We start from the raw sequence: 27,803 nt of genomic DNA on the forward strand, positions 1-27,803 counted from the left end.
GTTTGAGTTTCATGGACAGAACAAAAAAGAGGACCTACGTATCAGCGACTTTGGACACTTTCATACAGTGTCGATCCAACTGAGTGTTCAAGAAAAGAATCTGAAAAAGACAGAGCATCTCCACTTGAGCATGTGAGTGATCTGTGCTAAATAATAATAGCCACAGTGAGACTGTCAAGAATCAAATTCACAACAATCCTTCGCACAGACCTCTTTCTCTACGTCCTCTCTGGTGTCCTTGTGGCTCTGCTGTGAGGGTGTGTGTACAGGACTCTGAGTCTGTGTGTCATCCACAATCCCATACACTGACTGTGAAACAGAGACAAAGATGGCTTACAATACAACCATTTGTCTCATACATACAGTACACACATTAATACAGCATCAGCACCTTTTTCACTCTTTGAGGATTCTTTAGACGGCGACACTTCCTGATGTCCATCTCTGTGGTGTTGACACACCCAGGCTGTGAATAACAATCATATGTAAATATAGCTATTAAAAATTGATACGATATGCAAATTTCCCACTATGATCATCAATCACACAAATTGCTGCACCCAATAATTACACATACTGTTTTTTTCCTCCCTTAAAAAATATGTTAATGTGTTACCTATAAAGTTAAAATATTCGATAACACTTATGAACAGGGTTCTATTCATTAATATTAGTAAATGGAATAACTAAAATAAAAAAGCCATGAATAATAGGCTACTTTTACAACATATATTGAAATCGGTTTATGGAAAGTTCACCAAATAAAAAAAATATAATTCTGCCATCATTTTCTTACCCTCATGTCATCCCGAACCAGTAGTATAACTTTATTTGTTTTGTGAAACGCAAAATAATATATTTGAATAATGCTGGTTTTGGTTCCCATTGATTTCCATTGTATGGACAAAAAACACTGAGACATTTCTTAAAGTATCTTGCTTTCTACACGAGACAAATTCACAGATTTACACGAGGTCGAGTAAATGATGACAGAATTTTAATTCTAAAATGTTGATTTCTACGCATTTTAACAATTCAAGTATGTTTAAATTGTATTTTTATTTTGTATATTTATAAATTCACATTAAGCTAAATAATAAATGCTGTAAAATGTTCAGTTCAGAATACCAAATGCATTAAATGTTAACAAAATTGAATATTATTGTACTAAATATATTTACAGTACTACAAATGATATTAGAAACTAGTTTTGACCGCTTCAAAAATATTTTTGTCCAAAACGCACTAATTTGCACAAATCTGAAGGAATCAGAGCAGATTTTTTTAACATTATTTTGGGGTTCAGCAGATATTTTGAAGTTGCCTCAAATATCCTTTTATGTACTCAAGAAACTTCAAAATGTATTTGCTTTGAAATGCCCCAAAGTGCCTCATTTTTATTTACTAAAGCATCAACATAGATTGAGCAGGAACTTCTGTGTTCCATTTAGCAAGAACTGCCCTTTTAAAATGAGCCTTGAGGTTTTCCAAAGTGCTAATCTACAGAACCACAAATGGTGTCTCAAGTACTTAAATTTTACAGTGTGCCTATTTGATCTGTTCAGTTCAAACAAAGAAACACAGCAACCCATCCCACACTGGATCCACATCCACCCCTCACACACACCACAGGACGGTGAACATCCCAGAAGGCTCTCTCTTGACTATCCAGAATCTTTCTCTCCGTTTTGTCTTTTTTCCTGTCGATCCTACAAAATCAAAGAAACACAAAGCTGCAAGACATTAATATTAAACAGAGAGCAGGAAACGTTCCCAATCCCCCAACCACACACACACACACACACACACCTCCAGCATCACACGTTAAAACAGACAAAGAGCAAAGCCCTTGTGCTCATCAAAGTTGCAACCTGCCTGCGAGCAGAGCTAATTCATTTCCATTCCTGCCACTTCACTCTTACGTAACTGACATTTGCTGCATTGCTCTCTCTATCTCTCACTGATCCTGGTTTTGAGCGCTGAGACTCATTCCTCTCTCCTGTTCTCTCTCTCCACAAAATTGGGGCTTTCGTCTTGAGAAGGGTACTGCAGACAGTGTGGTGATAGACACAGACTGATGATCAAAAATCTCAGCAGGGTTGACTTGTGTTTGCAGCCCTCGGCCATCAGATGAGGCTCTTCAGCTGCTGTTTGAAGAGTGCGAAACTGCTTCAATCGATGAGAACCACTCCAAATCAAACGCACATGCTAATACGTCTCGCCCCCAACAACTACACATCTGACTGCAATATTGTTATGTTACATCATAATAAGTTTTTGTGTGTATATATATATATACGTATGTCTTTGTGTGAATGTGTGTGGGCTGAATACAAAGGGTAGATCTCAGAGGAGAGAGCAGGTATGAGTAAGAGCAAGTGTTTGCTTAGTTGTCCTGACAACAGCACTTACTTGACCTGTGCCTCAGCCTGCATGAAGATGAACTCCCACTTTCTGGCAAAAGCCCTCTGTAGTCTCGCTAGATTCTCCTGAATGAAAGAGACAGAGATCAACTTGAGTGTCACATGATCCTTCAGGAATCAGTCCTAATCTGGTGATTTGAAAACAATGTAGAATTTTTTTTTTCCAGTACATTTTTGATGAATAGGAACAGCATTTATCTGAAATAAAAAGCTTTTGTACCATTATAAATGTCTTTACTGTCACTTTTTTTTATCAATTTCAAGGGGTGGTAAAGAATGATTTCACTTTTATAACTTTAATTTGTATGTAATGTTGCTGTTTGAGCATAAACAACATTATCAAAGTTACAACGCTCAAAGTTCAAAGCAAAGGAAGATATTTGCTTTTAAAGAAAAGGACTACAACAAACGGCTGGTAGGGATTATACAACATTTCTCCAGGGTTACGGACATCACCAACCCTAAAATGTGCATAAACCGGGGACACGCAGTCTATGTTGAGAAGAGGAAGAGTGGTTGTATAAGAGTACATTTGTGAGTCAGCTCAACTTTAGCATCCATCTTTTCACATGCAATAGAAAGTCACTCTGTGTGCATCTCACAACAGTTCCTATAAGAGGAAATTGCAGCTGTTAACATAGGAGCTCTTGAAACCCCGCCCTTTGGAGCAGCTCATTTGCATTTAAAGGGCCAGGCACAAAACGGTGCGTTTTTGCAAACCCTCAAAAAGTGACAAATTTAACACGCTATATAAAAATATCTGTAGGGTATTTTGTGCTAAAACTTCACACACACACACTCTGAGGACGTCAGAGATTTATTTTATTCTTGTGAAGATGGCATTTTACCACCTCCTTTAATGCATCCTTGCTGAATAAAAGTATTTATTTCTTTAAAAAACTATCTTACTGATCTCAAACTTTTGAACAGTAGTGTATAATAATACAAAATATTTCTTATAGCAGCTGTTTTGACAGAGCCCAATATATTTCGCAAGACTCTTAAAAGCATAAAATTGATTATTTTCCCTCTTTGACATCACAGCTCAGGATACTCTGTGACTGTCACTTCAAGTAATTTATGCATTTATGGTTGAGTATATTGTCTCAAAACAATCTACAAATGGCGTACATATCGCTATCTCAGTACATTAAGCTATGGAGGAGAAAGTATCATTGAAAAAAATGACACCCTTCAAGTTTAATGCTCAACGACAAGGGCTCACAATCAGTGCGTTCAGGTCTAAAAGCAACTCGACATATCTGCCAATAACCACAAGAATCCAAACTGAAATGCTCCTATGCTGGCAAAACACACTGCTTCCATTTTTTCTGTCGGCTGTCACCGCAGTGGCTCACTTACCGCCTCATAGTCCGCCAGCTCCAGCCGGGTCTTGTTCTGCATGGTCCGCTTGCACAGATAGATGGCTGTGACAGGGGATAGAAAGGGGGGAGAGAGAGACAGACAGACAGAGACGAGAAAAACAGACAAGAGGTCATGAGAGATTTGGCCTTATCAACCGTCATGTATAATCCCGCCCCTACAAACACATCCAGCATAAGACCTTGATTGGATTTTGTGCTTTCTCTGCATCTATCATCTCTGCTTGGCCAGTTTACAGACAGTAGGCACTGTGAATGAGTCACCATTGACCATCAGTAAACATCTGCCCACAGTCATCTTCTCATTCTCAAACACCTACTGATCTGCAGTTCTCCCTCACTGTTCAACAGAGCTGTAATAATCCTGAGAAAGCAGACTGTGGGCTGAGGACGGGGTGTTCAGTGTTATGAGTTATATTAGCTCTCTGAAAAACATGTACGGTAAGGCTTGGTGTGCTCTTACGTCATTGGGAGTCTGCCCAGCAGGGTCCCTCTCTTACCATAGTCTGTGTTCTCTGGTTCCCAGCAATTAGAGGGCCAAAAGTATGGAGCCTGGGTGAGAGAGAGAGAGAGAGAGAGTGATTAGTAGGCAGAATTCCTGAGTATGAGCTTGATCTTTTTATTTGAAGTACACAGAGAATCTATTCTGAACCTGGAATCTTGAATATTCTCACAAAATATATAATACATCAACCTGAGCTGACATTCACATTTATGCATTTGGCAGACGATTTTATCCAAAGTGACTTGCATTGCATTTCAAGGTACACATTTACATTCTTATCAGTTGTTGTTGCTTTCCATGGGAATCAAACCTATGACCTTGGCGCTGCAAGTGTCAACACTCTACTGTTTGAGCTACAGGAAATCAATTTCTATTAATAAAAAAAAATATTTTGAATACCAGAGGTCAATATGGTGGTCTTTGAACATTATGTTTGAAAGTGAGGTGCCTTTGAGTCAAACGGGTTAAGAACCGCTGATCTAGAACATTTCTGAATATTCAGATGAAGCGATTACTGAAGGATTGTCAGTTACTACTTCACTGATTTACTTGGATTTTGTTTTAAATCAGGTGAGTTTGAAAGAACTAAGAATTTCTTGTCTGCTACTTTACCTACTAGCCAAAGTTGATGGTGAAATGATGATTCTGCTTTGCGCAGATATTATATAAAGATATTCATGTTATGAAAGCCATTAACAACATTTCTACCAACTGAACTAACTCTCTCGCCTTCGTGGAGCCACTCAAATAGACTACAGGCGGCAAAAGATCATTATTGTCAAGCAATGAGCTGATGAGCCATACTACCAGGAAACAGAGAAACACTGAGTAATTAATGAATGTACAAAATAAACTCAGGTCCCACTTTATATTAAGTGGCTTTAAGTACTATGTTACATTGAAAAATATGTACAATGTACTCATTGTGTTCAGGTTGTTTTGTAAAACTCTTTTTCTGCTATTGAGGTCTGATTCAGGTAAGGTTAGGGTCAGGTGTGTGTGGTTTGGGTCGGTTTAAGGGTAGGTTAAGGTGTACAACAGTGTAATTACAAATGTAATTGCATAAATTAATTACAGATGTAATTATATGCAGGTATTTTCAAAATATAAGTACAATGTGAAAACATGTATGTACACAATAAGTCCATTGTATCAAATTATTCATTTCATTGTAAGTGCATAATACTTAAAGCCACTTATTCATTAATTGGCTTATTGATACTGTATCATGCTTTGTCATTATCTGAGAATTTAGCTTTTCCTCTAAAAATTTTGAGGGTTGAATTTAATACATTTATTTAAAACATGGATACTTTGGTACTTTAACTGTGTATTGTTGATGTTGAGCAATTTTTTTTTGTCAAGGGCCCTTTTAAAGATTTGGCAGTCAAAGGACTACAGTGTTACTCCAGTAAAACATCCTGTAAAAATAGCAAAAATGTTAAATATGAGAATTATAATTATAAATGTTTTTTTTACTGTCACTTTTGATCGATTTAATGTGTCCTTGGTGACTAAAACTATAAAGTGTTATGAAGTCTACATGTACACAACACAATATGTTAAATAAATCTTGTTAATATACCGCCTGACCTATGCTGTCAATAATGAAGAGCTTCATAAGGCGGCTGCACTGATCAAACACAATCCTATTTGTTCAGCAGGTGTAAAGGTCAGTGGAGCTTCTTCATTGTGTTTTTCACACAGTAGATTCAGAATCTCAGCAGTGCTTAAGTGAAACAAGATCACATCCTGGAAACCACAGCTGCCAGGATACAATCCACATGATACTTATTTGGTTAATGGTAGACAGATAAGCTCACCTGAAAGCGGTAAAATGTCCCATCATCCTTGAGGGTGAGAACATGATCAGAGATGGGGAATATGTAGCCTTGGGCAGCGATCAGGCTGCCGATGTGTATGGCCTCCACTGTCAATACAGAAATGAAAGATTTACTCCCAACCTATTGCAGTCATGAATAAGATGTGTATCTTTCTTCAGATCAGGACCTACCAGGATCATCTATGTTGAGATTCTTCATCATCCACTGAACAATGTCTGAACCTGAAGTTTAAAAAGGGGAAACAGATCACCTTCTTTCCACATGCATTCACTTCTCAAAGCATTGATATCAAGACAAAATCACCACAGTGGATTATAATTCAGTGCATGTCAGATCAGTCAAGCTAAATCTACATGAGCACCACCTCAATCATGTACAACATAACGTTTTAGTTCCAAATAAGCTATTAGTTAACCGAGCCTGCGGGCATCCATTTAGAGCCGCTCACTGTAGTAAATGTGTTTAGCGATGTGAGCAGATCAAGCCATATCTTCAAGTTTATTCTCTTCAAGGGCTTTTAAGAACAAATAACTGCTCTCCCAGTATTTATTATCATTAGGAAACTGTGAAAGTTAAAGTGGTTAGTTGGATCGGTGGAGACCACGGGGCATGTGGCTCCGTATCTATCACTGAATTTACCCTCTGATTTGTGAAATGCCCGGGCAAACAGAAACTCAGCACAACCCTGTGTATATTTTATCAGCACAGACATTGATATACATTCTTTTTAAAATGCATCAACAACTTAGATGAACAAGAAAATTGCTATTTAAAAAGTTACACTCAGTAACTTTTTTCTCATTAAAAAGTTAACCCAACTGAAATGAATAATACTTTTGAAATAAATATTTAAATCATGTACATTCACAATCGCTTGCAGAATAACAATCATGCCGGACTGCTAATAATAATTCTGATAGCATACAAGAAGTCCCCAGTTAAAATAGAAAATCACAAAAACAAAAGGCTGAAAAAGACACATTTTTGGGGAGAACTAAAGCAAGTAAGCTTGTGAAATGAAATGACTTAAAACCAATATTAACTATCTCCACATTAGCACTCATATATTGACTATTTTTACAGAAAATATTGATTAGAAAATATTCAAAAGTGTGACGTACACATCAATTGCTACAGTTAAAATGTATTGCATTTTCTCATACATACTTTATAACAACGACTATTGAAAAACCCACAACACTGTAGGCACGTCACCATTGACATCGATCAAATAACACACCAGTTTAGACACAAACTGTTCCACCCATATTCTTGCCAGTATACCTGTAACAACGCTGGGAATCTTGGACAGGAAGCTCTTGACCGTTCTGACTGGCACACCTTCAGTTTCATCTTGGAGGCGTGTGATAATGTCCTCAATCTACAGGACGAGAGAAGAAAGAATCTGTCTAGTTAGTTTGGCAGACTCACATCTCATACTGTAGCCACAGTCTAAATCTGCTTCACTTTTATTTCAGTTGCCTATATTGACAGGAATTAACTGAAGACTTTCCACACAGTCTATTTTTTGCTGTATACATGTTCAATTCAGTAGAGAATACAAACACAATGATTTGTGCATCTATTTATCAACACCATTAATTTGTGTTATTTTTCAATAGCTCACTCCTAATAACCATTAAATACATTACCAGTCAACAGTTTGGAATAATTCAGAGATTTGTTTGTTTTTGAGACTAGTCTTTAATGCTTGCCAATTAAAATTGCCAGTTTACCAGTAATTGTGAAATATTAATACAAATTAAAAGTGGTTTCTATTTAAATAGATTTTGAAATGTAATTTATTTCTGTGAGAAATATTTCTGGAGGATCATGTGACATTGAAGACTGGAGTAATGTATTTTAATATATATATAAAAATGTATTAAAACAGTCCTTTTAAATTGTAATGCGCTCATAGTGTGATTCATGGCTGATATTAAAGGAAATACTCAATGTAGTAAACCAGTAATCAGCTGTTTCACACCAGAAAGCTGTCACTTTGAATGCACAGTGTTTCATTTTAAGTCTGCCAATTGGGTTAATTGGTAATTTTACAGTTTGTTTTTTTCCAAGGAATGTGCACCACATTCTGACCAACCTGTCAATCATAACAAGTGTAAATACATCCACCTACATCTACTGCTCACAATACTAAATGCATCAAGTACCTAATGCACACAAAGCATGGGCCAAATGTATTCATTCTGTTTTTATTCCCCAAATCCTGTAAAGCCACAGAAATGATCCCTTCCCTTGTGATGGGAACATCTGTTCTCATTCCTCTCTGGATACGCAGGCGCGTCTAAGCAGAGGCCTTTCGAATACACAAGCTTGCACCTACAGTCTATAAATAATCCCGGCACTGATGAAAACAGCTAATAGTTTTGCAGGAGAGAGGGAGCATAATGAGATTAGGTAGCGTTCGCCGTTCTCTGCTTGGATATTGCATGTTGTCATGACCGTTCTGTGGCGCTCAACCCTCTTTTATTGCACGTGCCGTGTAGGAGGCAAGATCTCGGTTGCTTTTAATGCATACGGTAGCTATATATAAACATTCAAAGCCACCTCCGACAACACGACGCTGCTAAAATAAAGCAAGACCACTTCACTTCAAGTATAAAAAGAGGGTGCGTACATCATCAGCCATGCCAAACAAAACATACAGCTGTGCTACATGAGGACTTGCCCTCATTTTCCAAAAAAACACTCTAGTCATTCCATCCATTACCACATGAGACTAATTTCCCCTCTCTGCCCATAAAAAGCACTTCACTTCGTTTAATGCTCTCTATCAAGTGGCTAAAACATGAGTCTATGGTGCAAACTATTCTAAACGGGTCGATGAGTGTTGGCCTGAGTCCCATGAGAGATTCTGGCTGTAGTCAAAACGGACAGCAGTGCGAGCCAGACTGTCCACCTCTAAACCCAGCGGCAAAAAAGGAAGACAAAGCAAAGTGATCTGTTTAACACTCAAATCAATAGAGATAAAATGCTACATTGTGTTTAGTGGGCAAAATGGCTTCTATCCAACAGCCTAACACCTTCCAGGCCCACTAATTTGTCAATATTCAAAGTTTAAATAAGAAAAAGTAGAGCTGGATAATGGACCAGATGACCATTAGGGTCCCCTGGCCTTTTATAAAGTGTGATTTGACCAGTAGGACCCCGAGCCCCAGCTTCTACCTTTAGGGTCCATTCACAGAGAACATTAAAAGACGCAAGGCACTGAGCTGTACAGAAAAGGTCAAGGATATGATTTTTTTGTTTTGTTTTGAGTATAATTTAATTTGATGGCCACTTTTTTTGTTTTGTTTTATTTTATAATAATGATTTCTAAAGGCTCATGTGACACTGAAGATTGGAGTAATGGCTTCTGAAAATTCAGCTTTGAAAAGCATTTCATGCACGAAACTGCAAAAGATGCAAGTGCAATGGTCAAACACATTCATCTAGAGCATGTTTACATCAAAAAAATATAAAAAAGCAACATAGTGGAATGTAAAAACATGTTCTGTGTGAGCAGCATTTTAGTCATCAAATATTTATTCTAACAAAACATTTTCTTTTATCACCCCTATTTAAAGTAGGATGGTCTGTTATGGAGACCATCCCAAATAAAGAGAGAGTGATTTTGAGCAAATTCGCACTAGTCATCATGGTGAAGCTGTGTATCCTTCCTTAATGAGAGCGAGTGCCATTAAATGAACTTAGCGGATGCCATGTCTTATCTCTCTGAAAGACGCTCTTCACCCGGCCTCATGCTGGGTTGTCATTCTATTTCAGTACAATCAGCAGCACTCACTAGAGAGCTCTTTTTGGGATGAGCCCTTGTGTTGGTACATCCCAAAAAGCACTTACATATGTCATATTCTCTCAAAACACTGTGCCGAGTTCTTATTAGGTTATCACATTACTGTCCCCCTCAGAGGCCACCGCAGCGTGTGTTAAATGTTGCAATTAGCATTCTTGCTTGAAGCAGCCTCCAGTTCAGGAAGTGCCAGTAAACATTTTCCAAAGAAAAATTACAAGCCCTGGCACATTACTTCACAAGTTCATTTAAAAAAGAAAAAACTATTCAACTGGGAGAGCAAATGAGGTGTTCAGTTACTGCACATTCTAGTGAAAATCATTGCCATACAATAATGTCCTATGTAAGAATACAGTATATTGCTAATAGACATTTTTATTTAGACAAATATATTTACATATACTGTAGTTACTAATGCATTTTCATGAATAAGTATGGTTAGTATAGGTATAGATAAGTATAGTTAGTTGCATAAGTATAGTTAGTTGCATAAGTATAGTTACATATGCATCATGCATTTTCAGTCATTTTTATATATTTTCAGTTTAAATATATTTACACTACCATTCAAACGTTTGGGGTTGCAAGTATGCATTCAATTAATCAAAAGTGACAGTAAAGAATTGTACATTTTTACAAAAAAAAAAAAAAATCTATTTAAAAAAAATGCTGCTTTTGAACTCAAAAAATTCCTGAAAAAACGCATTAATTCTAAAAAAATATTAAGCAGTGCTGTTTTCAATGCTTCTTGAGCACCAAATTAACATAGAATGATTTCTGAAGGATCATGCGACACTGAAGACTGGAGTAATGATGCTAAAAATTCAGCTTTACGATTACAGGAATTAAATATATTTTAAGTACTACCGTATTTCACCATATTACTGTTTTTACAATATTTTTGATCAAATAAATGCAGCCTTAGTGACCATAATTGACCTCTTCAGTGTACAGTATATTGTCCAAAATATATTTTAAGATTGGATTCAAAAGTTTTAATGATGATTTTAATGTAAGGGATAATCCACTAGCTGTGCATTTAACCATTTTAATACATGACGTAGAGGCAAAGAGCCGCCCAACACGGAGTACATTCAAATCATTTAATGCGCAGCTAGACGTGAATTAATATCCCATTTACACCATGGTACATGTTAAAGCTGTCATTGACATTTGCAGAGCTAAATTTGACTGTAAGGGTTAAAATGATGGTTATTTTCGTAGGTTATCACTCCTTAGATCTAGCATTGTATTCACTTTAAATCAGACACATAGTGCAGTAAAGTAACATTTATTTGATCTAATTATTACATTTATGTAAATGAATTAGCCTACCGAGAGAGAGAGAGAGAGCTGTGTGAATTACCTGTGTCTGTGCAGTGTCTCTCTACCATGAAGCTGTGTGTTTAATTACTACAAAAAACAGCGACATTATAACCTTCTTGCTAAGCAATATAATGTAGTGATTCAGTAGCAAATGTAATTTATTAATAAATGTCAAGGGGCAGCGGTAACAAGTTTCAGTGCTTCTGAATGTGCGACTTTATTGTTGAAATGCTTGTGGTCTCTGTGGAATTCAGTGAAGTGTTTTTAGTGTAATACTATTCTGTCGTCTGTGACAACAATATCTCAAATCTTTTTACAGCCGATTATCAACGAGGACATTTAAAAGAGGCGCATTGATTGGACTCCTGTCAGTAACAATCGAGTGAGGGTAAAGCAACAGTCACTTTTCTAATGAAAATTTCTTTAATCGGGGAATGTTCACTCTGGCTTTCTTGAGTACTAAATAAACACATTATATTGAGGAAAACACTTAAACAGGTATAGACCGTATTCGTTTAAACACAACCATGTTGATGATGACATACTATTAAAAAAAAAAGACTTGTATCGCTGTCTTTGAGGGATTTGAATGAGCAGCAGCGGCATATGTGGGTGGTTACATATCGTTTCACTCGTAAGAGCCCTTTCTCAATCAAGCCCATCTTTCAAACTTGATTACAGCAAGTCACTGTACCCTGCATGTGAATGGCACTCTTACTGAGGAGAAGAGAGAAAACTAGGACAGATTTCCCTCAAGAGGCAAGGTCATTTCTGAAGCAAAGTAGATGGTGGAAAAGCATCTTCTAGGGCTCTTGCTTGTCTTGCTTGCCAGGTAAATCCATGAAATTAAACAAGGCACTTATGAGATGCATCAAGGTTGGGCTTTGTAGCAAAGCAGCATGAGTTAGTTTGTGAGACAGGTTAGTGTTGCCATAGATAACAGCATGGGAAGCACTCTTGATGATAATACCTTTGCAGCATCCTGTGGCTCATCTGCTCAGTCCCTGCAGGAGATATGTGAACAATCGATGCTGTTGATTTTCCACAGCCAGGTCCTGATGAATGACACTCAACCACGTCTACCCGAGGCGCATACTGACGTGACAAGCATTTCTCATACTCAGAGGTGGTGTTATGACTGCTCCAAACCCCAAAGCGAGACAATAATGAGTTCTGAAACGTGGTCGAAAGATGCCCATAAAGAGGTTAATTGGAAAAGGCTTTTTGCAGTAAGAAAATTGAACATAAGCTGCCAAATAACATCTAATACTGTGACTTCTGGATCATATTTACACTTACAGAGTCTAAGAATACCAAAGGAATGTAATCAGATAAGGTGGAAAAAAATAACAAAGCCCAAATTTCCCCATTTACCTTTTTTCATTGGTGCACATTCAAAATAAACTGTCCACCATTTTTAAGCAACATTTCCATAACAACATACTATTTAGGTATTGGGTTAGTGTTTTCAGATCATACGTATGATCCAATATGATTTGCACACTATATTAGGTTTGGACTAACATTAAAGGGTTAGTTCACCCAAAAATGAAAATTAAGTCATTAATTACTCACCCCCATGCTGTTCCAACCCCGTAAGACCTTCGTTCATCTTCGGAACACAAATAAAGATATTTTTGATTGAATCTGAGAGCTGGATCAGTCCTAGATAGACTGCCTAAGGGACTTGCTCTTGACGGCCCATAAAGTCATTAAAGAAAAGGTTTAAATATTCCATGTGCCTACAGCGGCTCAATTATAAGTTTATCAAGCGACGAGACTACTTTTTGTGCGAAAAAAACATAAATAACGACTTTATTCCACTATTCCATTACTTCCTTATGGGCGCATGCGCGAGAACTCAGACGAGGACGTTCTCATTCGTCTACTTCTTGTTACCGGCTGCTCACCGCTTAGGAGTTTTACCGCCACCTACCGTATAAGATGATGAGCTGATATAGCTGGAAGCGCAAAACTTTCTGTTTACAAGCAGAGGAAGATGCGCGCTGTGCACTTAAAAGCCTTTAATCTTCTCAAAAAACGACAGTGTTCCTTATAATCCGGAGCGCCTTATTTATGGGTCATCATTTTATACGGTAGGTGGCGGTAAAACTCCTAAGCGGTGAGCAGCCGGTAACAAAAAGTAGACGAATGAGAACGTCCTCGTCTCAGTTCTCGCGCATGCGCCCATAGGGAAGTAATGGAATAGTGGAATAAAGTCGTTATTTATGTTTTTTTCGCACAAAAAGTAGTCTCGCCGCTTGATAAACTTATAATTGAGCCGCTGTAGGCACATGGAATATTTAAACCTTTTCTTTAATGACTTTATGGGCCGTCAAGAGCAAGTCCCTTAGGCAGCCTATATAGGACTGATCCAGCTCTCAGATTCAATCAAAAATATCTTTATTTGTGTTCCGAAGATGAACGAAGGTCTTACGGGGTTGGAACAGCATGGGGGTGAGTAATTAATGACTTAATTTTCATTTTTGGGTGAACTAACCCTTTAAGCCCCTTTCAAACAGCGCGTTGATCCCGGGAAATTGCCAGAACGCCTTCTGTGTGAACGCAAACACGACCCGGGATTGATACCGGCATCGATGCCGGGTTGGGGACCTAGTAACATTGCCGGGATCAGTCCCGGAACGCGCGCTGTGTGAACAAAAGCCAGGACCAATGCTGTAAGGGGTATGATGGCGCTTCTTGCTCTTAGAAGAATGTTTGCATTTCATCATCAACAAAGAAATGACGGACAAATGTCTGCAAACACCATCCGTGCTGAACCTGAGATCGTTCACCAGCTTTGTGGAACAGTATGCGCGTGTACTGTACATGTTTTCGATGCGTAAGTTACACGTCTCATCCAACGCACTCACAGATCCCGACAAATCACTGGCAGTGTGAATGAACTGAAATCAAACAATCCCAGGACAAATGCCGGGTCACATTATCCGTGTAGCCTATTTTCCGGAATCTCTGTGTGAAAGGGGCTTTAGAGTGAGCTGATAGAATTTACAAAATACCCCTTTAAGATTCATCAACCTATAATCTCAATTGAGTTAAAAATGACACCCACCTGCAGACTTCTGACTTTCTGTGAGTGGTCTTCATGACTTTAAGAGGCTCTTCTGTTTTAAACACCTGGCTATGCAGCTGGGACATGAAAAAGCAGGCATGAAGGCGGGTTTCAGCTGATCTCATCTCTCATCAAAAAGCACTTCTGTTCTCTGTACGTCAGAAGCTGATGTCTAAATCCAAACTCTCCACCTGGGCCTTCAAGGATTCAAAGTCCTTTACAGAGCCGACTGAAAAAAACTCAACAGTATAACGAAAGTCCCAGAGGGAAAGCCTCAGTCCAAACTATACCTTATTTATCACCCCTTTCTCTCTATTATGCTCTCTTTGAAACCTCATACAAGGGGTTTGAGGTCATTTCAGATGATCATTTCGGCGTTTATGTACAGTACTTTGACATGAGATTTTTTTTATGCATCATTTCATAATTCACAATAGATACAGATTTCAAAACAAGAGTTTGTATGACTAAAAAAATCTAATTATAAAATATATTATTTGCTGTGCTTTTAACTAAATCATTATCTGAAATACTTAACAGAGAATCTGTACACATATGACAATGATTAAGCTTAATTATGAAAAATAGACAATATTATATCAGGCAATAACTTTGAAACACTTTACTTTTAACTCTAAAATGCATTTATTTTGTTGCTATATGTTATGTAGTCACCAAAAATGGAGCTTTTGTAATTTCCACACTATATTTTGTTCTTCGCACTGTTCGTGGCTGCAACACCAATTCATTCGAGCTACAATGTCACGCTCTTTCACAGAGCAATGAGATTACATTCATTAAGGCGTCTAGATGTGTATTGCACCAGAACTCATTCACACTCATAAATGTGTAAAAACACATGCAAGATTATCATATAAACTGCTATAATTAACTCAAAAAAAGTATGTATGCAAAAATGTATTCTTTTGGCTAATTAATGTTAAACCCCTTATGACATAATGTTCTTTATTTTAGCTCTGTGTTAAATTTCTTGAATAATAAATTAAGGCTTGAGTCTTTTATTATGGTTCAAGATTAAAAAGTAACAACGCAGAAGGGGGCACCAAATCTTGGACGGCTTTAAAAGAACTGCAATGCAGCCTGGGCCAAATTCACCAATCTTTTGTAAGTACCTTATAACAATAAATGAATGAAATATTAGTACCCATGGAGACCTAACAACAATCATGCTCAGTAAGTCAGTGATGTAATAGAGCTATAGTTCAGATGCACTGTAGTACACTGTTTCAGGGTGCAGTGATTTCGAAATTGGTCTTAAGCAGAAAAGATTTGCACACAGGATAATCCACAACCCTGAGGTCAACTCTTAACTCTTAGAAAAATTTACAAGAGTCGCAACAAAGTCTGTGTGTGAATCGCCAGACGAACCTAAAACTATTTGCTGCAGGTTTCTAGAAATTCATAATCAAAGTTAAAAAAGCTTTAGTGTAAGACTGCTTTTGGATCACCTGAAGGTCAAGAGCAGAGTCTGAGCTTTGCAGAGAGACGGCGAATGCTTTTGACAGCAGCTGTGAGACGTGTTTCCTAATGGAAATATGATGACAGGGTTGTCAAGCTTTGAAAAAAAAAGCCAGAGACAGTTTAACAACCTAGATTTTGTCTTTTATGGAAATGCACACCCTTGATATGCATGGGGCTCTTGAAAGGAATATTCCAGGGTTCAATACAAGTTCAAATCAATTGACAGCACTCATGGCGTACACTTACAATTGAAGTAAAAGTTTCAGTAGCAAAAGTGCAAATTAACAATCATAGTATGAAAAAATTGCTTACTGACCTTTTCTATGTTAAGTTATATACAAAACGCTATAGTATAACTTTGTTGCCATGACAATGTGACAACTAAAAGAACTGAAAACATTATGATTTAAACTAAACTACTTTACAGGTCATTTCTACTTTTAAATGCTCCAAACACTGGCTCCATTTACTTCCACGGAAAGTGCCTCACCTCTTTTTTAAAACTTTTTTATGATAATCACCAATGTCACATTGAACCCTGGATTTCATCTGAATTTCATCATCCATTTATTCATTTTCTCCCAATGCTAGTGGCCACTCTTCTGATGGTATATACTGTAAAGTGAAGAAAGAACAAACTAAAGTTTTCACCAGTCCCACTGTTGACTGATTCTGAGACATGAGCATTTCCTTAAAACAATTCACTGCTCTCTAATCTCAGTGATTCTCATGATACAGCCCACTGGAGCTGAACAGCAGTGGCATCTACACAGGGCCTTAAGCAATCCAGCTAACACTGTCAGAACATAGCACACATGAATTAGATACAATAGCAGGAACAGAAAAAAAGGAATCACTGCCAAAGCTGACAGAAGCTCAGCAAGCTCCAATTTAAAGACAACAAGAAATTACAACTGACCCATACTGGCTGCCTGCATCCAAAATCTTAGGCAGCTGACTGGCAATGACTTCTCAAGCAGTGTTTGTGCACAAAGGACATAATGGTTTAATGATCAAAAGACTTTTGATGATTACTAAGCAATATTCAATTACAACAATACTAAGTTCGCGGTCAAAATTACATCAAAAGTGGAAAACGGTGCTTTAAAAATGTACATTTACACACACGAACTGACCAATAACTGCACATTTCAGATGCCATCTTTATATTTAAGCATAACTGTCACAGAATGGAAAGCGCAGGATTGTGGGATATCAAAGGAAGAGAAGGATACATCTATGCTGCCTTCAAAAAACGAACAGATCACGAAATCGCGGGAGACAGGAAGTGAAGCTAACATTGGATTCGAACGTACCTTGATGGAATGTGTCCTTCCGAGGGCAGCATTTTTAAGCTTTCGAAAGACATTGACAGTAGTATTGCCAAAATTTGTGTGCATCTCATTTATCTCATTTAAATAACAATATTAAGCCCGCATTTCAATCAAGCCATGCGGTCGATAAAACCGGTATTTCTTTATTTCTCTATTTCTTTAAGTCATCCAAGACACCATATCAGAAATTACAATAGCTTCAACTCAGCGCATTTATATTGCATGTGTTCTCCACAGCACTTTCAGGGACAAATAACTTGCATGCAAATATCATGAAATGTATAGCTTTGAAACCAGAACATGACGAATAATAATAGTAATAATAATAATTGGCATTTATGGTGAGAGTGCAGCATGTTCAAAGAGGTTTGAAACTTGAGAAACCAAAGCCTTGAAGATCCCCTAGAAAAAGCTACACCTGCCATAGAGATATTAATCAAATAATGTAAGATTGCTCATTTGAATTAATTTGACTAAGTTCCAAGTGTGATTAGGTTCATTTACATTAATTATGTCATAGCAGGATGATCTTGGGAAGAAAAACAACAACAACCTTCTTCACCACCACCATATCACAAGCTACAAACACGTTTCTATATTTGCTTACAAAATAAATGATTACTATGCATATAAGGATAGCATGTGAACTGCTGATATGTACAGTATCCATGGCAACATAAAGTCCAATTTGTTGATTTGTTGAATATGTTGTCCAAAAAGAATGCCATCATCTAGCACTAGTTAAACACAACAAACAAGTTTATAAGATGATAATGCATTAAATTCATATTTATGAATGTAGTATAACTACATTATACATTATCATACTTTAAATTGCCATTCATTTTAGTCTCCCTAATTAAGCTGAAGACATCCAATAATCTAGATTGCTAGTTTCCATATTAAGCATGTTTCTGGTAATAAACAGCTATGCCACTGCCAATTTTCCTTTGAACAGAAGGATGCCAATTTTCCCACACAACATTAATATTTACAGAGGAGTGCCATCAACCAACTGGCTTTAAAGCATTGCAGGTGGCTGGGTTTCTATCTAAATATAAAATTATATTTGAGGTTTTTGTCATGATTTATTAGCAGAGACAGGAAATCATTTGATGGTCAGGCAAAGGGGTTCCTTTACGTTTTGATCAACAATTTTCCAGGATTTTTCAACCTTTTCGTGATTAAAGAGTTTTACGAATCATTTTACAAAGTTTAAAATCATCAAAAGCAATTTATTGCTGATTAAATATATCAAAGATTACCATAACTAGAAAAATGTGCACAACTGTTCAAAAGTTTGAGGTCAGTAAGATTTCTTGTTTTTGAAGTCACCAAAACTGCATTAATTGGGTGAAAAATACAGTGAAAACAGTAGATTGTGCAATATTATTACGATTTAAAATAACTATTTGTATATTTTAATACATTTTAAAATGCCATTTGCATTACCATTACTCAAGTCTCTGTCTTGGTGCTCAATAAACATTTGTTATTATCAATGTTGAAAACAATTGTGGTCCTTGATATTAGTTTGGTTATTGATATTATTTTAAATAGTATCTGTGATGTACTTAGAAAGATCAAAAGAGAACAGTATTTAATTAAAATAAAAATCGACTGTAACATTATAAATGTCTTTAATGTCACATTTGATCAATTTAATGCATTAATTACTTTCAAAGTGGTAGTGAACGATATACTCTTAAAGGAGTAGTTCACTTTTATTTTATCCATGTCATTCTTTCTTCAGTCAAAAAGAAATTAAGGTTTTCGATGAAAACATTCCAGGATTTTTCTCCATATAATGGACTTCAATGGGAACCAAATGGTTCAAGGTCCAAAAGACAGTTTCATTGCAAACTGCAAACTGTTCAAAAGGGCTTTAAACGATTTCGGACGATGAATAAGGGTCTTATCACGTGGGGCAACGTGGGGCAACACTCCCCTAGGCGAATGGTCCCTGAATTCACAGACAGTCAGTCTAATATGGAGTGTGAACGGCGAGGCCGAAGTCAACCTTTTCGCCTCGAGAACCAACACTCACAGCACAGTGTTCTTTTCAAAGAGCAGGGACGCGCTGGCAAAAGGTAAAATTTCCCCACTGCGTAAAGCTACGCAATGCTCGTTCCCTCTCTCAGAGTGAGTTTCAAAAGTGGGTTTTTGCAGCGTTTTTGGCTCTCCTTTCAGTGAAAATTTCTTAAGAGAACCATTTTTCTTGGTGAAAAAAGGCTCCATAGATTATTAAAATGTTCTTCATACTAAGAATCTTTTGTCCAAATGACACATTTTATGGATTTAAAGGTTATATTCTACTATTGTGCATAATCAATACAGAAATGTACAACCCCAGAAGGAGGAATCAAACCTGCATTTCCTGCATGAGCTCTATGAAACCAGACATAGCCAATGTGTTGGGAGCACTGATCTATATAGATCAGTGGTTGGGAGCCCCAGAGCCACAGCTCCAACGTAATAGTGGACCCTCTGCCTGAAACCTTGTCTAGAAATACAGTGATTGATTACAGTGAAGTATTATAAAACTACATTGAACATTTACAGAGCATGTTATGAAGCTGAGGTCCACAGATGTAAACCACACATTAATACATTAATCTCTAGAACAGATTTAGTTTCTTTCAGCAGATATAATTTTGTTGTTTTCAATTATCAATCGCTGCATTTAATTTTGCCAATATTGATCTCCATTTCATTTTACTGTTATAATTAAAATTTGCCAATATCAATCACTGCTTTCATTTCGGCTAATTACTCTGCTGACATTAAATGCGTCACACCTCCAGAAGCTCAAATGAGAAAGTTCTGTGTGTCTGAGCGAAATGAATGGAGCAGACTGTGATAAAACAGACAATGTGGGAGTCGTGAGTGGGTAGAACTCAGCCGGAAAAGCCTTGGCATGGATTGAAATTGAATTTGTTTCTGCGTATCGGCACATTTTTTGATTCTCTGCAACTTTCATTTCAGGAGAGGGAAAGTAGGATGTGTGGCTTCTATCAGTTCAGATTTAAGGAAAGAAAAATGGAGAGGGGGACACCGTGGAAAGCAGAGCAAAACGTTTGATATTGACCTCTTGTTTTTTTGTTATGTGAGATGAAATGAGACAGCTGGTGTACGCTGTGCTCGCTGTCAGTTGGACTGCTTTCTTCTCCACCCCATTTGCTTTGGACAGTGTTCAAATCAGTAATATCTGATTCCACATTGTCATTAAACAGCCACCGCCAAACATAAAAGTAGGATACAAAGGGAAGGATTCTTGGCAGCGTCCCACTCAGCCAGAGCTCGGAAACATTTAGTGGATTGCAAATCCGTGGCCGCAGAAATCATGGCACAAATCAGAGGCAAATGGGGGATGTGTAATAAAGCTAGATCGAAAAATAAGACAAATTTGGCTTATTTAGAAAACCGAACGCACAGCTAGGGGTGTGCGATATCACGATTTTTGATCATGAACGATTAAAATGTCTCCACAATCTGCTTTTGAAGAAGTATACAGTGCATTCTCTGTTGCAGTTCTGGCACCTCTGTTCCAACATACTGTACAATAAACACATTCACATCGCAATCGCATGTTAATAACACGGATGGGTTACGCTCACGTGAAATTGCAGTTATTCACAATCGCTTTTTTATTTTATGTTTTTAAAAGTTTATTACTTGTATGTGTTTTTAAAGCTCTGAGGCTGTCAAACAGTACGAGCACTAAATCAAGTTATACTGTATTTCATGGCTTGTTGCTCTTCTCAAATACACACAACACGGTTAACAAACACAGTCCGTTATGTTTTAAAACTTTCAAAATAGGGAAATTAGTTTGGCTGTACTGCTTAGTCAGTTGCAAAAGAGAAATAAATAAAATTGTGAATCGTGATGAAAAAAAATGTGATCTGATATTTTTGCCATATTGCCCTACCCACAGCAAAGAGTAAATACTTAAAAAAAGCATGAAAAATCTAGTGAACAGAATGCTTTGGCAATGCATGAATGTAAAAAAGAAGCACAGCAAGACAATAGGGACCCTTTCATCTATTATTTGCAAAAGAGACATGTGATTATTTGCCTGCATAAACAAACAACATCCACATTCCACAAATCCATTTCCTGTGGTTGTTATACATCTGTGGCGATATTGTTTGAAGTGACATGCATGTGGGCCAAGCTTTGCCTTTGTAGACTTCTTATAAAAGAAAACAGCACAATAATCAGAATAATTGTGGTAAATGGGATATAAAGCTTGAGCTCAATTTAACAATGTTGAAAATGGTTGTTAATATTATAACTAATGCACAAAACAACACAAGTGTACAAGTGAACTTCAGCAATGAACTAGTCAGAATGCTTGAGAGACATGTGAATGTGCACTTTCTCTAGCAATACCGTGAAACAAGAGTGAATAACTATAAATCAACTTGTTTTACTTATTTTTATGTTGTTAAGCTTAAGTTTTCACAACACAATGACCGATTTTGTTAAATGTTCATACAAGTTTAAATTATTATATATATTTATAATATAATTGTTTTAATTTTGTACTCATTAAAATGTTATTTTTAAAGGTACACAACCGTTAAAAAGTATGGGAAACATTAGGGCTGTCAAACGATTAATCGCATCCAAAATAAAAGTTTGTGTTTACATAATATATGTGGTTGCACTGTGTATAATTATTATGTATATACAGTATATAAATACACACACATGCATGTATATTTAAGAAAAAATATAATTTATATATAAAATATATATATTTAATATAAATTATATATAAATCTATACACAGTATATACATGAAAATATTTCTTTAATAAATACAAGCATGTGTGTGTATTTATATATATAAAATAATTATACACAGTGCACCCACATATATTATGTAAACACAAACTTTTATTTTGGATGCGATTAATTGCGATTAATCATTTGAAAGCCCTAATAAACATATTTGAAATAATAAATAAATAGGTAAATGGAATACAGTAGCAATAATATAATACCAATTATGAATAATAATGTTCGTGACTAGGTTAGTCACAAAGTTTAACAATTAAAACCTAAGGCACATTAAAATATTTCCAATACATAATCTATCACCAAAAGATTCCAGCCTAAAGAGGAGACTCATACATGTCAATTGGAACCGAAAAGAAAATCAGAACACAAAATAATCCATTCTTTGTAAGTTGCAAAGTTGCAATGCCCACCTCCAGAAGGAGGGAAGCCACACCCCAGAGAGCCCCAATTGGCACACATGACTATTTTTCTCACATCCGAAGGGAGGTAATCTATAAACGGGGACCATAGGTTATTAAAGTTCTGTGCATTACCCCTAAGCACCGCAGCCAGACTCTCATGGGGCAAAACTGCAAAGATCTCTCTATATCACGGAGTCACAGAGGGGGGAGTATCATTGATCCATCTAATAAGGATGCATTTTCTTGCCACAAGTAGTAGTTTATCTAACAGTTTGTATCCTGTTGCATCCAGTGTAAGTGTCATTGCTTGCCTCTTGGATGGAAGCCCCAGGAGAAAAAGACCAGGATCTTTTTTAAATTTTATCTGAAGAATGGTGTTAATTTCGCAAGCATTTAAGCTCCAAAATCTACAGATATATTCGCAACTCCAAAAACATGTGAAAGTATGTCCCCAACTCTGTGTGGCACTTAACACACAGGGCAGATATACAGTAGTATAATCAATTTTATTCATTATAACTACATGTAATGTGGCGTTACATCTATGCAATATCTTATATTGAGTTTCTCTGAGCCTGTTAGGTAAAAGTGGACCTCACACATTTAATGGCCTCCTGCCAGTCATCTTCTATTTATTCAATGCATAGGTCTTTCCCCCATTTGTGAGAAATTGTATTCAAGATTCCAGAGCCATGAGAGTATAGAAGAATAAAAACCTAGTCAAAAAGTGAGCAGCATTAGTTGCATTGAAGAGGAAACCCTCCAAATTGCTAACAGCTGGCGAATTCAGTGCATATCTTTGCTTTGAAAAAAACATAATGGCAAATTTTTAAATAACCAAAGTGGTGTTGCTTTGGGAGATCAAACTTCTATCGCAATTGTTGGAAGGACATTAGGGAGCCAATCCTGGCTCATCCTGAGCAATCCATGCCCAGGACAAAGTCCTGATACAAATAAATTGGACTCAACATAAACAACATTTCACCTTTCCCAGAGAATCTTGAGATCTGACGCCAAACTTTAACCGAATTGTAAAGTATCACATTTTTCCTCACTGTATCCACATGCTTGTGGAGGCAAGCAAACAGGCTCCATATAGAGAATGGGGAACAAGCTAATGAATCCACATTAGGACACAGATCACAGTAGGACCTATGCAACTCCCCAAATGAGTCTGGCATGGCAAGCCCGATTATAATATATAATAATATTAGGCATATCTAAACCACCCAGTTCTACTTTCAACTGTAAAATTTTATCTTTTGTCTAGGCTTCCTGCCATACCATGCAAATCTAGAAAATGCACTTACCTGATGTGTAGAAAAAAAAAAACATGTATAGCTGTAATAAAACATATACATATATATTTGAAGACCACTGGTCTGAGTTGTTTACCTAGAAACTCTCCCTCACAAGGAGTGGAAGGCCATGCGTACAGTAGATGATTCTGATAGAGACCTTACCTTCACATTTATTCTTAGAAGATCCCTCAGAGGCCCAATTACAGCATGCCCTCTCCCCATCTATAAGCCTAATAAACGGACCATGCAAACCAAAGCCTACTGATTTCCAAGCTGTTTTGGTTTTGCTGGACCCATAAGATCATTGGAGACATTGGAGGAAGACGTTAGCCTGTCTCCGCAGCCCTCGACTAATTAAGTCCCTCGTTGCATCATCAACACAGGTACTCCATGTTAAAGTCCAGCTTTAGATTCTCTGTCTAAAGAGGAAAAGGGCCAAACAGAAAACCAAAGCCAAAGGCTGGTTAAAGCAGATAAATTGGAGAGGAAGAGAATTATTGGTGTGCATTTCCTGAAACACTGCTGCCTCAGCAAAGCTCAAAGATCTCATTCATTTTGGCAGTGATGGAATGTGTGTTGTAGCAGCAGATTACACCAGTTGTGTTTGACAAATGCATTAGGGCTGAATAGATCAGCAAACAAAATATGATCTATGCAGTCCTTTTAAAAGCCTCTAGCTCATTTATTGCCATCACCCAAGAGGTAAATGGCATGGAAAACGAACATTTTCACAAAGGAAACCATTAAGGGAAAAGTGAAAGCTTCCTTTACAGCATGTGCACATACATAAATGCAATCTCATCAGACTCAATTGACAGCAAATAAAGGACTGATAACACCCTTCTGTGATTCAATTTTGGAAAATCTAAGCTTGACCAATCAACAGAAGTCAATGAAATACAACCAACATTACTCAGCACTGAGCAAATTAATTTTGCCCTGCACATGCCTTATTTTGATTCACACCAATGTGTGTATACAAAAAAGAACAATTATGTAGTAGTAAAGTAGTCTGCAAATGTGATTTTTGTTGTGTCATTACTTCAGTCTTTTGTCACATGATCCTTCAGAAATTATTATATTATGTTGATTTAGTGTTTAAGAAACATTACTTATTATCCATATTGAATACAAACTTAAGTCTGTGCTCTAAAGCTTCTAATTTTATGACAGTTTTTTGACGTGGAAATTTTTGTCCACTATGGCCCTAAGTATAACTTTTATTAATTGATGCACAAGGGTTAATAAACAGTTCTTATCATTATCCATAATTAATAAATTGTGCTCTATACATTTTTTTTGTGGAAATGTGGCACATTAAATCATATAAATCTTTTGCAATATTATACAAATGTCTTTACGGTCACTTTGCATCCTTGATAAATTAAGTATTCATTTCTTTCAAACAATAAATAGTAAAGTATAGTCTAGTCTAGTGTATATAAAATATATCTTTGAATCTGGGGCAATGTAGCCGATCCTAAAAGTTCTCCCATCTAAGAAGCGCACACAACTGTTTTGTATGTAAAACATCTAGATCTCACTCAGACTTTCAGGAGGAACGACATAAAATCTCTTTTTGTCAGTTTTTTCCTCTATTGTGCACAGACTCACAAACAGCTCGCAGAAGGAAAACATTATTCACATCCCTCATTGCCACAGTAGAATGTGGTCTATATAGTATCTCAGACAAACAAATATATATTAAAATTATAAATGAAAATAAACACAATTATTTCATTTTTTTTTTTATCCAGAATACCTGGATCTACTCTGCTTACCGCTGATGAAGTACATTATCCTCATTGAATGAGCAAGAGCCTTTTCATCAAATAGCTAATTTTGTTTATATGTCTTGGTTAGTCATCATGACCTGTCACCATTGGTAAGCCATGAAAACTTGAAAAATGAAAAGAAATAGACTGATCAGGGACATTAAATAATAATTTCAGCCTACTGCACACCGTTAACAAATCATATGATATGAGGAAGAAAACACCCCAGCAGGCAGGAGCCTTGGCTTCTCTCTGCCTGACATCCAATAGTATTGGGAAGCAGAGCCGTGATGGGTCCATGTCTCATCCTCCCGATCTCCATCGACCCATCTGTTCAGATAAATTGATGGAGCTCAGAGAGCATCTTCTCCTCTATGAAGTCCCCCCATGAGCTAGCAATTAATTTGCTCCCAGACCTTGAGTTACTCCCTTGCCAAAAACAGGCACACAGATTTGCTGGCCTGCTCTGCCACAGACAGCAGTTCTGATCATGTTTACTTGGGGGTAACAAACACAGTTGGTTTGGAAAGGCTATGCGAAGAATACAAGGCGACCATCGTGGACCCCCAAAATAACAAATAAACGAAAGAATTGACTAAAATAAAACAGACAAAAAAAAAACATTTTTGAAAAAACAAAAGATTGGAACCAACTACAGACAAGATCATTTTTCCTGTTGTAATTTAATAATTTATGCTACAGAGGGTTAATGTGTCAGGCTACTTGTTCATCGGGTGGGGGGTAAAAGCTTTTTTTGAAATATTAATGCTGGTCACTTTATGACCAACTCAGCACAGAGGATGTTGGTCCAGGAGCCAGACATGTAATGTTATTTTACATATGAAAGTACTGCCGAATGTAATGGTGGATCGCTTTATACACATATCCCACCTCTCTATTGCACACTGTGTTACACTTCCCTCCACCCAAGGCCTCCTTTTATTTCTGCTGCTACCTCAGTAAATGTTTATATTTAGTATATACACATCACTCCTTCATGATGTGAACCTGGGACATTGGCATTCAGCTGGGTTTTTAATTTATTGGGCTATTTTTTGCCAAGAATAGACCTTTTTCAGAGCAGCATCAATACAGGTATGAAAGCGAGGTTGTGAGGAATAGACTTACTGTGTTTTCAATGGCATCTGCAGTAAAAAAAAAAAAAAAGTCTAAATCTCCTAGATCACTTGTCGGAATTTGAGGTCTACAGAAATTTCTTGGAAAGATATTTTTGCAGTGTTTCGTCAGCAGTACAATCCAAAAACGCATTAAATAACAGTACTGAAGAGATGCATATATTTCCCCTCACAGTCTCGCTTTCGTTCCTGTTAAACGTAAAGATATTATGCAAGGTACAGATGGTTAAAATGCACCAAATCAAAAGGTTCAGGTGCAGAGCATAGGCCAGCCTCAAGGTCAGATAGACGGTTACTTCTGAAGTTCTGAAAAGAGTCATGGAAGACAATGGGTACATTCATTAAAAAGGAATTAAGATGAATAGCCATTGTAGGGCACTGCCATCAGAAAGTAATTTCTTTTCAGCACAGTACATCCAGAGATAGTGTGACAGGCCATTACAAGTTTAGTGCCTACAGTGTCCTACAGGAGGACACAGAACAAAAGAGACAAAAAGTAATGTGAGAGAAGAAGGAAGTTGAAGGCAGTCAAGAGTAGTAGGAAGATCCTAACAGGGAAACGAGTGACTATTCTTAAGACCGGATGATGGATTGTTTTGTCTGCCTTTTTTTTTCTTTTTCAATGTTCTGCTGATCGCTTCATTATTAAGGTTTTGATGCACAAGCATGAAGTTACATTTTTGGCCCATTAGCTTCTTTTAGAGGACCATTAACCCTGACCACTTTAATGTAAACTATAAGGAAAATTGACCTTGTAAAAAAGGAAAAAGGAGGGAGAGACAGACCTATGGTGATCCTATATAGTATCACAGGATTTGTAATGCATCCCAGGATTTGTAATCATTCTGTCGTGCCATGTTATAAGATGTAGTAAATTACAGTCACGTAGGGACTATGGTAGATTATTGATCTGACTATTGGATTTTTTAATATGCATGTAGTCAGACCCTTATCTATTTGTTCTCTAAAAGAAATTCACAGATGAGGGGAAGAATAAGTCCATTAACATCATGCTGAGCAAAGCAATGAGTCAAGTAAAGATTAATTTAAAAACAGCATCATCCAATTAGCACGAAAAATAAACAGTCCCTTCATTATCAAGGCTTGTTGTTTGCAATCTTCCTTGTAGCAAAAAACAAACAAACAAAACACTTTTATTCCATATACATTAAAACTGCACATTACCTCACTTCTCAGAGTC

The 27,803-nt window shown here is 37.0% G+C and overlaps 1 protein-coding gene across 3 annotated transcripts in view; it reads right to left on the minus strand.

Moving 5' to 3' along the window:
- rgs6 (regulator of G protein signaling 6) overlaps window positions 1–27,803 on the minus strand; it is a 57,043-nt gene that overhangs the window by 10,110 nt on the left and 19,130 nt on the right. Inside the window, exons 1-11 of one of the 3 annotated variants that reach the window (XM_089118639.1) lie at window positions 12,262–12,282; window positions 7,439–7,535; window positions 6,325–6,375; window positions 6,134–6,240; window positions 4,306–4,357; window positions 3,786–3,850; window positions 2,413–2,489; window positions 1,628–1,709; window positions 392–466; window positions 211–309; window positions 39–100 (exon numbers count right to left, since the gene is read on the minus strand). In XM_089118639.1, the coding sequence (XP_088974765.1) occupies window positions 39–100; window positions 211–309; window positions 392–466; window positions 1,628–1,709; window positions 2,413–2,489; window positions 3,786–3,850; window positions 4,306–4,357; window positions 6,134–6,240; window positions 6,325–6,355 (650 nt within the window). In that variant the 5' untranslated portion in view covers window positions 6,356–6,375; window positions 7,439–7,535; window positions 12,262–12,282. Of the gene's footprint in view, window positions 1–38; window positions 101–210; window positions 310–391; window positions 467–1,627; window positions 1,710–2,412; window positions 2,490–3,785; window positions 3,851–3,987; window positions 4,059–4,305; window positions 4,358–6,133; window positions 6,241–6,324; window positions 6,376–7,438; window positions 7,536–12,261; window positions 12,283–27,803 lie in introns of those variants that run through there. The other 2 variants (XM_089118638.1, XM_089118640.1) reach the window with 2 other exon arrangements.

Source organism: Pimephales promelas, chromosome 13 (genome assembly GCF_988280905.1).
Source record: "Pimephales promelas chromosome 13, fPimPro1.hap1.1, whole genome shotgun sequence".
NCBI lineage: Eukaryota > Metazoa > Chordata > Actinopteri > Cypriniformes > Leuciscidae > Pimephales > Pimephales promelas.